Genomic DNA, 15,013 nt, shown 5'->3' with positions numbered 1-15,013 from the left:
ACTTTTTTTTCCCCTTCCCAGGGAAATCCCAGAATCAATGAGGTTGGAAGAGCCCTCTGGGATCATCGAGTCCAACCATTGCCCTGACACCACCATGGCAACTAGACCAGGGCACTAAGTGCCATGTCCAGGCTTTTCTTAAACACCTCCAGAGATGGTGACTCCACCACCTCCCTGGGCAGCCCCTTCCAATGGCTAATGACCCTTGCTGAGAAGAAATGCTTCCTAATGTCCAACCTGAACCTCCCCTGGCCAAGCTTGAGGCTGTGTCCTCTTGTCCTATGGCTGGTTGCCTGGGAGAAGAGGCCGACTCCCACTCTGCTACAACCTCCCTTCAGGTAGTTGTAGACTGCACTAAGGTCACCTCTGAGCCTCCTCTTCTCCAGGCTAAACACCCCCAGCTCCCTCAACCGTTTCTCGGAGGTCAGACCCTCCAGACCCTTCCCCAGCTTGGACGCCCTCCTCTGGACTCGCTCCAACACCTCAACATCTTTCTTGAAGTGCGGGGCCCAGAATTGGACACAGGATTCAAGGTGCGGCCTCACCAGTGGCTCACCAAATCTTTGTCGTGGAGAGTAGAGTTGAAGCCACGTGAAGATTTTCTACCCCTCCCATCGCCCAATGTCCCATTTTGCATCGATGTCTTTGGCATCGTTACATCCCTTCTGGCCTAGAGGACAGAGGAATAAGACACCAGCTTGCACATGAAAAACCCTTGCGGCTTCAAAGGACGGCTTCAGAAAGAGGATAGGACGGATCCGATTTCTTTCCCTCTTATCAGAGCAAGTTTGACCGCTTTCTGGCGAGCACCGATGCTCCCAATCCAAACTTCACAGCGTGAGCGTTAGCTCTGTATTATCTCCTTTAAACTCCAAAAAAGGAGTCTGAAAGCTGCCAGAAAACAGATAACACAAACAGGCAGAGATGAATCAAGTATCTGCATGAAAGCAGCAAATTTGCCAGGCTGACCTCAAGCTTCTCAAAGTAGCTCCAGCATTTTCACCAGAGGCTTATGTGATTCTGTATCTCTCTGTACACCAACTAGTAACTTTTTTAGCTTGTCGACTTGTTTCATGGAGTTGAAGAGGTCAAGGACTTGAGGATATCAACCTCTAAGAAGTTTTGTTTTAAAGGAAAGACGATGGCTGAGGACAGAAGCAAAGAATCCCAGACTGGTTTGGGTTGGAAGGGACCTTAAAGCCCATCCAGTCCCAACCCCCTGCCATGGGCAGGGACACCTTCCACCAGACCACGTTGCTCCAAGCCTCATCCAACCTGGCCTTGAACACTGCCAGGGAGGGGGCAGCCACAGCTTCTCTGGGCAACCTGGGCCAGGCTCTCACCACCCTCACACCAAAGAATTGTTTCCTCAGATCTCATCTCAATCTCCCCTCTTGCAGTTTAAAACCGTTCCCCCTCATCCTGTCACTCCATGCCCTTGTAAAAAGTCCCCCTGGAGCTTTCCTGTAGCCCCTTCAGGCACTGGAAGGTGCTAGAAGGTCTCCCCGGAGCCTTCTCTTCTCCAGGCTGAACAGCCCCAGCTCTCTCAGCCTGTCTCCAGAGCAGAGGGGCTCCAGCCCTCTGAGCATCTTCGTGGCCTCCTCTGGACTCGCTCCAACAGAACAACACAAGTCATCTCCTTGCTGAGGACTGGAGAGCTCAGCCCACGCAGCATGGGAGAGGCAGCAGCACCGAATCGTTTGTTGCCATTGCCTGTTCAAAAAGGGTGCAAAGAGATCTGGGGGTGCTGTGGGATGAGCTAGAGAGGGAAGCAGCAGGAGTTGTTCCTGGAGTAGGGGCTGGGGCATGTGGGATACCCATCCATGCACCTCGGTATGCAACCAGCATCCTCTCCAGGATGCTGAGGTTGCATCCAAAAAGCAATTGAGCGTTGCTTTATAAGAACCTTTTCATTTACTGAAGGCATTTCCACTCATCATAGACCCCTGCTGAACACCCAGAAGATCCATCAGTCCAGCAGAAGAGCTTTATTATCAAGTATCCATGTTTTTTTTTAAATCTCCAAGACCACATGGGTTTCCAGTCAAACCAGATCCAAACCAGTGGATCCAAATCACGTCTTTCCAGCTAGACCAACTAGCAAGACACCTTACACCGGCTTCTCTTATGCCTTAGTCACTCGGCGATGCCCTGGTGCTGGGGTTTGTGGGGCAATTTCGGGACAGGCAGAGTTGCTTTTCCAGGGTGGGTCTTACCCAGCCTCCAAGGTGGGATCGAGGTGGGTGCTGGGTGAAGCTGCACCTCCTCAAACCAACGTAGCAGATGGTTTCCACCTTGAAGACGGATCATTTTGGATGGTTCATCTGCGCTGGCACTGTAAGAACACGCCATATGTGTCTCCCCAAATCAGGTCTAGACATTAGTACAACTTGAGTGTCAGTGTTGGATTCACAAACCCAAGTTTTCAGTGCTGAAGTTTCTAAAAACTCAGACTGAAGATTACCCGAGCGCTGGGACTTGCCAATGCCGACTCTAATGCTGCTTAAAAAAAAATCTTATTTTGCTTTTCCAATCAAAATCTTCAGAGGAAAGATGATTAATGTGTTATTAATAGTAATAATCTCTTTGCAATATTGGAAGTGTGAAATATTGAGTGGAATGCTTTGAACTTTAAGCCATTTGCCAAAAGCCTACGAACAAGCCACAACCTGTAGCAAGTCAAGAAAAATCAGGAGTGATCAGAACTGAAGGCAGAAACTTATCCCCCCCCCCAAAAAAAAGTTCTGCAAAAAGGGATTCTGCGAATCTCAAGAGCCCTCGTGTCAATTCTGAGCTCGTGGAAACAACCACATCAGGGGCCGTATATCAAACGCCACAAAGCTGAGCTCCCAGCCAGCCAAGGCTATAAAAATATTGGCAAGCGCTTCAGTATTTTTTTTCCCCCCCAAATTCCCCGTGGCTCCACGCCCAGCTGCGCTGCTGCCCTGGCAGAGAGACTTGTGCAGGCAGAGATGATGAAGAGATGGGTCCTTGCTAAGCTAAGGATGCAGCTCAGCTAAGCTGGGTCTTTATTTCTAGCCCATTTTTACACGCCTTGCTCCACTATAATGCTTTCTACGTGCTACCAAAACGAAAGGTGAGATGTCACAGAATCACAGAATCAATGAGGTTGGAAGAGACCTCTGGGATCATCGAGTCCAACCATTGCCCTGACACCACCATGGCAACTAGACCAGGGCACTAAGTGCCATGTCCAGGCTTTTCTTAAACCCCTCCAGAGATGGTGACTCCACCACCTCCCTGGGCAGCCCCTTCCAATGGCTAATGACCCTTGCTGAGAAGAAATGCTTCCTAATGTCCAACCTGACCCTCCCCTGGCGAAGCTTGAGGCTGTGTCCTCTTGTCCTGTCTCTAGTTGCCTAACCCAAACCATTCTGTGATTCTATGAATTCTATGCAAACTTCACACCTCTTTGCTAATTCAAGCGGCATCGGAGCAGAGGAGGTTAATGCCACTTCACAGATTTAACATGGGGAAGTTAAAGCAGTTTACAGCACAGGACTGAAGTCCTGGAAATAGACACCCTTAAATATTTAACTTGCAGCTGTGGTAGACCAAGTTGGCCCCGGTGCCAAGTTTGTCCTTTCACAAGGGTTCTCATGACAAAGATAGAATCATAGAATCACAGAATGGTTTGGGTTGGAAGGGACCTTAAAGATCATCCAGTTCCAACCCCCTGCCACGGGCAGGGACACCTTCCACCAGACCAGGTTGCTCCCAGCCCCATCCAACCTGGCCTTGAACACTGCCAGGGAGGGGGCAGCCACAGCTTCTCTGGGCAACCTGGGCCAGGCTCTCACCACCCTCACACCAAAGAATTGCTTCCTAATATCTCAATCTCCCCTCTCGCAGTTTAAAACCGTTCCCCCTCGTCCTGTCACTCCAGGCCCTTGTCAAAAGCCCCTCTCCCGCTTTCCTGTAGCCCCTTCAGGCACTGGAAGGTGCTAGAAGGTCTCCCCGAAGCCTTCTCTTCTCCAGGCTGAACAGCCCCAGCTCTCTCAGCGGGACATCACCAGGAGGAAAAGGAGAATATCTGATAACGCCGGAGCACAAGGAATAATCCACAATAAGCTCATTTAGCGCTAACGAGCACTGCACGGGTGTCTGGAAAAGGTTGTGTGCACAGATTTGCTAAACCTCAGCGCAAGCTGTGGAAAGCAAGTCTGAAAGCACAGCCTGTGCTGTTGAACTCCGAAATATTTAACAAGCTGGAGGTCTGCGAAAGCCCGACTTAGAGGAACGACGAACACCAGCTCTGACATACAGACAAAAATATGCCTCATCCCCGAGGGCTTGCCAGAGCAAGATTAAACATTGGCACAGCTCAGCTGGGGTCAAGTGCCTGCCTTGCAAATATCGAGCAGGGTTTTAGGGTTGTTTTTGCTTAGGGCAAGGCAGAAGGACCTTGTCCTAACTCTTGCAGCGGCGGAGGCAGGGCTGGAAGCGGCAGCTGCTGGCGAGCAGGTGATTTGCCCAGTTTTGAGGCCAAAAAGCAGCCACCTGTCATGGCCCTGACATCATTTGATTTCCCATCGCGGCTGGGCTCGGGACAACAGGAGGAGGAGGAGGAGGAGGAGGAGGGCAACGATTTGGGATGACTCACGCCAAGAAGCCCGGGGATGAAAACAAGCAATCCTTGTTCCCAGGACGTCAACTCGATTTAACCGTCGCAGTTGCTGCATCCTGTAAACGCCGAGTTTGACCCTAAAAAATCCCTGTGATGATTAAAGTAATTAGAGCCTGTAAGACAAGCTGACCTTTCTGAATAACGGCAGAGAGATTACCAGCAAGAGCCTGCTCCCACCTAAATATCAGATAACCTCTCGGTCCTCCTCTGATAGGAAGAAAACATGAGGAAGCAGCACTCTCCCTCTTCCCGACAGCGATGCGGGGATATTTATAGGACTAGGAGATAACGCTGTTAAAACACAAAGTGCTCGTTGCTTCGAAGCATCGAGACGGTAGCCCTAGACAGCAAATCTCATTTGGAATCATAAAATCATAGAATCATAGAAGGGTTTGGGTTGGAAGGGACCTTAAAGATCATCTAGTTCACAGAATCACAGAATCAACCAGGTTGGAAGAGCCCTCTGGGCTCATCGAGTCCAACCATTGCCCTCACACCACCATGGCAACTAGACCAGGGCACTAAGTGCCATGGCCAGGCTTTTCTTAAACCCCTCCAGAGATGGTGACTCCACCACCTCCCTGGGCAGCCCATTCCAATGGCTAATGACCCTTTCTGAAAAGAAATTCTTCCTAATGTCCACCCCCCCCCGCCACAGGCAGGGACACCTTCCTCCAGACCAGGTTGCTCCAAGCCTCATCCATTCATTTAGCAAACGAACCCCCTCCCAAGCAGAGCAGCAGGGAGAAGCTTGCTTGACCCACCACTAAATCCCTCTGCAGAAAGGCAGGAGCAGATTTACAGCCGTGCACCGTGTGACAGTCGGAGTTTCTCACCACCCATCTCCCCAAGCCCCTCCCTAACCCCTCCACGCACCGTATTTTGCTACCAGAATAAGTGATAGAAAAACAAAAAGCCTCCAACATCGCTCCAAACACAAGCAGGGACAAAAAGAAGAAGTAAAACGGAAGGGAAATGCCTGCTACCCGCATGGAAACCTGGCCATATGTGCCGCTATTATAAATCACTCCGATAGCACGTCTCGTGCCCGGGCGCAGGATCCAAGCGCTCGGCACAGTTGGTGTGAAATCTGTCATTCAGGCTGCCAGGATGATTTAAAAGTGAGATAGGAAAGCTGGTGGCCCCCCCACCCCATCTCCTCCTTCCCTCAAACCTTCTCCCCATAGAATCACAGAATCAATGAGGTTGGAAGAACCCTCTGGGATCATCAAGTCCAACCATTGCCCTCACACCACCATGGCAACTAGACCATGGCGCCAAGTGCCATGGCCAGGCTTTTCTTAAACCCCTCCAGAGATGGTGACTCCACCACCTCCCTGGGCAGCCCCTTCCAATGGCTAATGACCCTTGCTGAGAAGAAATGCTTCCTCATGTCCAACCTGAACCTCCCCTGGAGAAGCTTGAGGCTGTGTCCTCTTGTCCTATAGCTGGTTGCCTGGGAGAAGAGGCCGACTCCCACTGCACTACAACCTCCCTTCAGGTAGTTGTAGACTGCAACTAGAGTTGTAGACTCCATCTAGGAGGATATATGGGTCCGCACCTTCCCAGCGGAGCCGTGAGCATCCAGCTGTGATTCCTTACATTAGCCCTTCCCCAGGACCATTCCTGCTCCCGGGGGGATGCAAATACCTTACATTTCAAGAGTTAAATTTAAAATTCTCCTGGTGGCTGCACACACTTCATGACCACTTGAAGGAGACACTCCCGTGAGATGAGCTTCTCCTTTGTGCCGTCATTACGCCAGCTAGAACTAACACAGCAGCAGAAGGGCACCCCAAAACCAAGAGCATCTGTGCTATGCCAGTCAGAAAAGCCCAGAAAGCGAGAAGAAAGCCACCTCTGGTCACTGAGACACAGGCGTGGAGAGAAACAGAGCAAAGCCAACGTGCTCATGTGAACATCATGAGGTTCAACAAGGCCAAGTGCAAGGTCCTGCACTTGGCTCAGGGCAATCCCCAGCATCAGTATAGGGTGGGGGATGAAGGGATGGAGAGCAGCCCTGAGGAGAAGGGCTTGGGGGTGATGGGTGACGAGAAGCTCACCATGAGCCAGCAACGTGCGCTGGCAGCCCAGAAAGCCACCCGTGTCCTGGGCTGCATCCCCAGCAGCGTGGCCAGCAGGGCGAGGGAGGGGATTCTGCCCCTCTGCTCCGCTCTCGGGAGACCCCCCCTGCAGTGCTGCGTCCAGCTCTGGGGCCCAACAGAAGAAGGACACGGAGCTGTTGGAGCGAGTCCAGAGGAGGCCACGGAGATGCTCAGAGGGCTGGAGCCCCTCTGCTCTGGAGACAGGCTGAGAGAGCTGGGGCTGTTCAGCCTGGAGAAGAGAAGGCTCCAGGGAGACCTTCTAGCACCTTCCAGTACCTGAAGGGGCTACAGAAAAGCGGGAGAGGGGCTTTTGACAAGGGCATGGAGTGACAGGACGAGGGGGAACGGTTTTAAACTGCAGGAGGGGAGATTGAGATGAGATGTGAGGAAGCAATTCTTTGGTGTGAGGGTGGTGAGAGCCTGGCCCAGGTTGCCCAGAGAAGCTGTGGCTGCCCCCTCCCTGGCAGGGTTCAAGGCCAGGTTGGATGGGGCTTGGAGCAACCTGGTCTGGTGGAAGGTGTCCCTGCCCACGGCGGGGGGTTGGGACTGGATGGGCTTTAAGGTCCCTTCCCACCCAAACCATTCTATGATTCTATGGTACTAAAGAGTCCTGGCTTCCTACCTCCAGTGCAGGCACCTTCTCACGCCGTATCATAAAGCCCCTGCATCAGGAAATAACTGGGTGTAGCACTGGGAAACTATTTTATTACTTATACAACAAGTGTAAAGCAAGAGTATCCTTCTGCACCCTGCTTCCCAAGCTTCTCCCCTGTGCTTTTATATATTATAAACTAACCAAAAAAAGTGCTGGAGCAAAGCAGACCAGTCACTTCCACAGACTTTCCACAAATGCTCTTGGATGAGATGACAAAGTCAATTTTTATAAAGTGTCCACAGCAAAGCCTGTGAGCAGAATTGCATTCTCCTTTCTTTTAGGGGAAAAAAAACCCCAGCTGACCTTAAGGATAAAGTGAACAACTGCAAGACAGGCCTAAGTAACCTTGAAACTTTAAAAAAAAGAATGCCAGATAAAAATATTTTGAATTTTTTATCAGTTCCATGGACTAAAACTTGGATATTTAATGTTAAGAAATGAATCAGGGATGTCAATAAATAACATTTCACCTCAAATTGCTACTTTTACACAAATCACATTAAATCAATGCGACGAAATGAAACGCTTTCATGTTACGCCAGTCCTTGGAATGAACTTTGTAAAAGGAAACCTGCCCCAAGAGCAAAACCCATCCCGAAGTGAATAACCCAGCACGAGAGAGTGACTTGGCAGGTGTGAGAGCATTTGCTGCTTCCAGAGGCTCCTCTGGCAGAAGCAGCGGATTCCTGAGGCTCACACCCTTCGGCAAACGCAACGACCGTAGGATCGTCCGAGCTGACCATCCAGGGCGAGTTTTGAGGACTATCCTACAGAATCACAGACTGGTTTGGGTTGGAAGGGACCTTAAAGATCATCTAGTTCCAACCCCCTGCCACGGGCAGGGACACCTTCCACCAGACCAGGTTGCTCCAAGCCCCATCCAACCTGGCAGAGTCTACCAGTTCCATACTTTTACTTCCAATTTAGCAACAGGAATTAAACACATACTGTAGGCTAAGCATGAAGAGATCAGAAGGACAAAGAGCAGAAAGAAATCAGGTTTTAGAGGAACCCAAATATTAACTAAGCGCTAGGTCTGAAGAACCCCAAGATTCTTCTGCGAGTTAGTGTGATCTTGCAGCAGAGCAAGCTCAGCCCAGCCACCAGCAGCAGGGCTACCAGGTCATCATTAGATATCTATAGATATTTTGATTCTGCCCCTTTACTCTGCTGATTCTGCCCCTCTGCTCCGCTCTCGGGAGACCCCCCCTGCAGTGCTGCGTTCAGCTCTGGGGGCACCAAAATAAGAAGGACACGGAGCTGTTGGAGTGAGTCCAGAGGAGGCCACGGAGATGCTCAGAGGGCTGGAGCCCCTCTGCTCTGGGGACAGGCTGAGAGAGCTGGGGCTGTTCAGCCTGGAGAAGGGAAGGCTGTGGGGAGACCTTCTAGCACCTTCCAGTGCCTGAAGGGGCTACAGGAAAGCGGGAGAGGGGCTTTTGACAAGGGCCTGGAGTGACAGGACGAGGGGGAACAGTTTTAAATTGCAAGAGGGGAGATTGAGATGAGATGTGAGGAAGCAATTCTTTGGTGTGAGGGTGGTGAGAGCCTGGCCCAGGTTGCCCAGAGAAGCTGTGGCTGCCCCCTCCCTGGAGGTGTTCAAGGGCAGGTTGGATGGGGCTGGGAGCAACCTGGTGTAGTGGAAGGTGTCCATGGAAGACCCTGGTTTTGTCTTCACTATCGCCCCATTAGGTAGGTGCAGATGACAGCTGGAGCCACTCTCAGCCTCCTCTCCACGCTGAAGCAGCCCAGCTCTCATTAAACGCTCACATTAACGCAATGACCTCTAAGAAGACGCAGCAGACCCATCTGGTCCTCAGCGAGGAAGAGGCTCTCCCCCACACCAATTATTCAATGGTTGGGACGACATTCCTGGAATGATTAGGCTGCAGCACCATCTGTTCAGCCACGCTGGGCTGTCTGGGACAGGGGCAAAGCTTTGTTTCTGCATGACAGCACTTTCCAGAGCCTGGTCTGATGCTCCTCACGGAAGCCAGGAGATCTCAAAGATCTCGTCGCTCTTCCGTTCCAAGCGCCGCAGGTACCTTTCCGTGCTATATTGGTCAAGAGCCAGCAGTATCACATAGACCTCTGCTATCCAAAGATGTCCATATGCAGTTATGTCGTCCCAGCCACTCCCAACAGAGAGAAAAGGGAAGAAAAAACCAGCAGCGACATCACTTCATGGAGCCTTGGAAAGCACCCAGATTGCACAAGCCGTGCGGCACAGGAAGCCTGACCAAACATGCAAAGAGCTCCGGCGTGTTTCACGCTCTTGGTTTCATGCCTTGGCCTTCTGTCCCATTTCACTGAGCACTTTGTGGGCAAGAATCCCATCTGGAGGATTAGAGCTGTCCTCTGCCCAGCCAAATTTGGCTTTCCCTCCCTGCCCCCCACTTCTCCAGTGCTTAAGGTGGTATCTGGCTGGCCAACTGGAGAAGAGTTGAGAAGACCTGCCATGGGCACAGTCACCGAGGAGTGCATGAGGTTGGACAAGCCCACCTTAGTTATCACAGGGAACCATAGAATGGTTTGGGTTGGAAGGGACCTTAAAGATCATCTAGTTTCAACCCCCCTGCCACGGGCAGGGACACCTTCCACTAGACCAGGTTGCTCAAGGCCCATCCAACCTGGCCTTGAACACCTCCAGGGAGGGGGCAGCCACAGCTTCTCTGGGCAACCTGGGCCAGGCTCTCACCACCCTCACACCAAAGAATTGCTTCCTCAGATCTCATCTCAATCTCCCCTCTTGCAGTTTAAAACCGTTCCCCCTCGTCCTGTCACTCCAGGCCCTTGTCAAAAGCCCCTCTCCCGCTTTCCTGTAGCCCCTTCAGGCACTGGAAGGTGCTACAAGGTCTCCCTGGAGCCTTCTCTTCTCCAGGCTGAACAACCCCAACTCTCTCAGCCTGTCTCCAGAGCAGAGAGGCTCCAATCTCTGATCACCTTTGTGGCCTCCTCTGGACTCACTCCAACAGCTCCATGTCCTTCTTGCTGGACGCAGCACTGCAGGGGGGGTCTCAGGAGAGCAGAGCAGAGGGGCAGAATCCCCTCCCTCGCCCTGCTGGCCACGCTGCTGGGGATGCAGCCCAGGACACGGGTGGCTTTCTGGGCTGCCAGCGCACGTTGCCGGCTCATGGTGAGCTTCTCGTCACCCATCACCCCCAAGTCTTTCTCCTCAGGGCTGCTCTCAATCCACTCATGGCCCAATCTGTATTCAGGAAGGAGAGGAGCAGCTCCTACAGTGGCAAGCAGGAGGACATTTCCATGTATCCCTCTGTCCTTGCTCCATAGAGTTGGGATTATCTTCTTGTCAAACATCAAGTCTCCAGCTGTGCAGAGGAAACAACAACACCTTCCCCTCTAAGAGATGCTCTGCAGCTTCTGGAGCAAGGCAGGAGGAGAGGTTAATGTGTGTCAGTTCTAACTACCTTAAAACTCATGCATCCATGAAGTCTCCAGACCCAAGAAGGTGGCTGCAACCTCCTTGGGTGAGCGCAGAAGTAGGTGTTTCGTAAGAGTTGTGCTCTCAATCCCAGCTGTTTATGCCATTTATGGAGATTTTGTGTTCATCCTACTCAAAAGCGTTGCCTGAATCGACAGGCCACATAAAACATTTAGTGTTTGACAGCTCTAGGGAACAAAATTCTTCAGAGGACTTGCTGCGTTATTTCCAATCGGGGAAAAGTGCAGAAACCTGCCGTTAAATCCCGTTCTCCGGGGTCTGAAGGTGGGCTGTGCATCACCATAACTACGTGCCTATTTGTCAACAGCCACATACTGGTTTCAAAATGATACATTGCCAGCAGCTTGCTTTTGTTCCTCCTCCTCCTCCAAATTCTAGAAGAGCTACAGAAATAAAAGAGTGCCGTTTGCTAATTTGGTACTAAAACAAAAGGCAAAAAAACCCATACAGAGGCCTCCAACCTCACAGCTTTTTCATTCAGCTTGAGCTATTCAAGGCTTTTAGTACACTCCAGCTCTGCTGGGCACCCTCAGAGAAACGCACTCCCGAACAAAACCGATGCCTACATCACTGCAGCCCTGAAAATTAGCTCTGCGGCTCCCCGCGCATGGAGCGGCGGCGTATCCTCCCTTGCTATGGCACCTCCCGTGGTAACTCATGCTCCTGCTGGGGCTGTCCTGGCTGCGCAAGAACTGCTCTTGGTTTTCTTTTTATCACAGAATCACAGAATCAACCAGGTTGGAAGAGCCCTCTGGGCTCATCGAGTCCAACCATTGCCCTCACACCACCATGGCAACTAGACCAGGGCACTAAGTGCCATGGCCAGGCTTTTCTTCAACACATCCAGAGATGGTGACTCCACCACCTCCCTGGGCAGCCCCTTCCAATGGCTAATGACCCTTGCTGAGAAGAAATGCTTCCTAATGTCCAACCTGAACCTCCCCTGGCCAAGCTTGAGGCCGTGTCCTCTTGTCCTGTCGCTAGTTGCCTGGGAGAAGAGGCCGACTCCCACTTCACTACAACCTCCCTTCAGGTAGTTGTAGACTGCACTAAGGTCACCTCTGAGCCTCCTCTTCTCCAGGCTAAACACCCCAGCTCCCTCAGCTGTTCCTCTTAGTTCAGACCCTCCACACCCTTCACCAGCTTGGTCGCCCTCCTCTGGACTCGCTCCAACACCTCAACATCTTTCTTGAAGTGCGGGGCCCACAACTGGACACAGGATTCAAGGTGCGGCCTCACCAGTGCCGAGTACAGAGGGACGATCACTTCCCCAGACCGGCTGGCTACACTATTCCTAATAGAGGCCAGGATGCCACTGGCCTTCTTGGCCACCTGGGCACACTGCTGGCTCATGTTCAGCCGGCTGTCGATCAGCACCCCCAGGGCTCTTTCTAACCACTCTTCCCCCAGCCTGTAGCGCTGCACGGGGTTGGTGTGGCCCAAATGTAAGGCGCAGCACTTGTTCTTGTTGAACCTCATGCCACTGGTCTCGGCCCATCTATCTAACCTGTCCAGATCCCTCTGCAGGGCCTTCCTACCCTCCAGCAGTTTGACACTCCCACCTATATCTTAGGTTGGACATTAGGAAGCATTTCTTCTCAGCAAGGGTCATTAGCCATTGGAAGGGGCTGCCCAGGGAGGTGGTGGAGTCACCATCTCTGGAGATGTTTAAGAAAAGCCTGGACATGGCACTTAGTGCCCTGGTCTAGTTGCCATGGTGGTGTCAGGGCAATGGTTGGACTCGATGATCCCAGAGGGCTCTTCCAACCTGGTTGATTCTGTGATTCTGTGTGAATGGTGTTGACCTTAAATGTGAAAAAAACCCAGCTATGAAGTCATGACCCCCATGCTACAGCATTAAAGGCAAATGCTTCTGAAATATAAAACCTGGGGTTTGATACTGCTGTAGCAATAAAGGGCTAAAAAACCTACATCACGCTGCCTCTACAACGATAATAATCATCTTTGGTGGGCACTGATTTGTTATAGTGAAGTCGCAGATAAGAAGGGCCCCGTGGCAGGACACGTTATCATGTAAGCTATTAACGATAACAACATTTAATTACCTTAATCCATTTAATAACACATTTTACTAAAATTAGCCAGATAAATCGCTCTGATAGGACTGTTTGAGCTGAATTACTCTCAGATTCCTGGCATTTAACCCACTTCTCTGGGTATCTGAATACAGAGCATAGTTGTTCGGGGTGGGAACGCGGAGGAATGCTTCTTCTGCAGCATCTGTAGATTGGCAAGGCGCTCTTCTAATCTCCTGAAAACTGTTCCAAACATTCCCTGGTCACTAACAACTGATTTTGTTCTTCGGAAAGACAAAACGAGAAGATTAAGCCCATGCCAAGTTTCATTTGCTCGGGACCGGGAGCTAAACAAGCGTTGATGAAGTGCCACACAACAACAGTTCCTGCTTTTGTTTACACAGCACATACTGGCCAGTCCGCAGTAATAAATGGAGTGTCTGCGCTCGGTTTCCAGCAGGAACAGATCGGTCTGGAAAACACTCCAGCACTGACTTTTCATTTGCCAGCTGAGGATCTTGAAGCACATGGCGTGGAGGTTAGCCAGCTCCCCCAGACAGACGACTTGGGCTGCTGCCAGCGCATCTCTCAACACCCCAGCGCTGGTATTTTGTTTTTTTTCCCAGGTCGTTCCCCAAATGCTGCTCTGCACCTCGTTGGGGTCACTTTGTGGTTTTACCTAGGTTGCATCCAAAGAGACGCAAACGGAGGTCTGCAGCAAGAGAAAGAACATCAATCTGCTTTTCCTTTGCTGTTGCACAGATGGGGAGAGACAAAAAAAAAACCAAGCCAGAAAACCCAGCTTAAATCTTTGCAGCTTCGTGAAAGGGTCATTAGCCATTGGCAGGGGCTGCCCAGGGAGGTGGTGGAGTCACCATCTCTGGAGGGGTTTAAGAAAAGCCTGGACATGGCACTTAGTGCCATGGTCTAGTAGACAGGGTGGTGTCAGGGCAACGGTTGGACTCAATGATCCCAGAGGTCTCTTCCAACCTGGTTGATTCTGTGATTCTGTGAAATTTCCATATCTTATCAGGATAAGCCTAGGTAGGTCCCAGCAGCAAGGACTCTGCCATGCAGGACACCCCGGTTTCATCACCTGGAAGATGGACCACAGTGGACATTAAGCTCTTAAACAGACCTCACATCGTCACGAGTCTATTTTCTTGGCCATAAAGCAGAGAATTGAGGATGTTAAGTGAGGAAGTAACCCAGAAGATGATCAGCTGAGGACCTTAAGTCCACAAAAGATGATCAGCGTGACAAGATCTGGCTGAACACTTGCTTTTGGTCACCGTGAGAAGAGCCAGAGCTGCCGAAGCCCCGGATGTTTTCAGCCTCCGGAGCTATTCACAGGCAGGCGCAGCTCCCAGCTTGAACTCAGCCCATGCCCAGAAGACAGGCAGTCCAAAGAGCTGAGACACGGTGTCCTACTGCCTGTTCCCAGCATCTTGTCCTGACTTGTAAGGCTTCCCCCACAATTTATGCATGCTCTTTGCCACCACGTCAAAACCTCAGTCTTCCAGTTCGCATTTAACTCTTTACGAGTCATGTGGTGGAGTTGTACAGCTGCATTTCAGAAGGATCTTTCTAGTAAAGCAATGCTAAACTTCACCACCCAAAGTTACAGAGTTTTCCCTCAGACTCCTCATTTGGAAACAAGTCCCGCGCCCTTGTCGCACCCTTCCCTGCAGCATCTTTTTCAGACAGCCCGTGGGAAGGCAGCTGAGCTCTGACAAAGGTCTTGCCAGGAAGGCACGCTTCCCCGCTCCACTTTCCCCACATCCCATGGTTCCTTTGCTGAGTTTTTCAGCCAGTACCAGCATTTTATCATGCATTTGTCCTCGCCCTACAAGAGCAGGCACCAATCTGCAGCCTGGTGGTCAAGTTCATAGAGTCAGAGAATGGTTTGGGTGGGAAGGGACCTCCAAAGGTCATCTAGTCCAACCCCCCTGCAGTGAGCAGGGACATCTTCAACTAGATCAGGTTGCTCAGAGCCCCGTCCAACCTGACCTTGGATGTTTCCAGGGATGGGGCATCTCCCACCTCTCTGGGCAACCTGGGCCAGTGTCTCACCACCCTCATTGTAACAAATTTCTTCCTCAGATCTCG

General features: G+C 51.3%; 1 protein-coding gene across 3 annotated transcripts in view; it reads right to left on the bottom strand.

Moving 5' to 3' along the window:
* The window catches only part of ARHGAP39 (Rho GTPase activating protein 39), a 165,431-nt gene that overhangs the window by 77,007 nt on the left and 73,411 nt on the right, over positions 1-15,013 (bottom strand). For 2 of the 3 annotated variants that reach the window (XM_068395734.1, XM_068395736.1), the window contains exon 1: positions 5,525-5,578. The exons of the other annotated variant lie outside the window; for it this stretch is intronic. In XM_068395734.1, the coding sequence (XP_068251835.1) occupies positions 5,525-5,574 (50 nt within the window). In that variant the 5' untranslated portion in view covers positions 5,575-5,578. Of the gene's footprint in view, positions 1-5,524; positions 5,579-15,013 lie in introns of those variants that run through there. 3 annotated transcript variants of the gene reach the window in all.

This window comes from Nyctibius grandis, chromosome 3 (genome assembly GCF_013368605.1).
Source record: "Nyctibius grandis isolate bNycGra1 chromosome 3, bNycGra1.pri, whole genome shotgun sequence".
NCBI classification, from domain to species: domain Eukaryota; kingdom Metazoa; phylum Chordata; class Aves; order Nyctibiiformes; family Nyctibiidae; genus Nyctibius; species Nyctibius grandis.
Note: the sequence above shows the minus strand (reverse complement) of the source record. Positions and strands in the feature narration are given on the sequence as shown.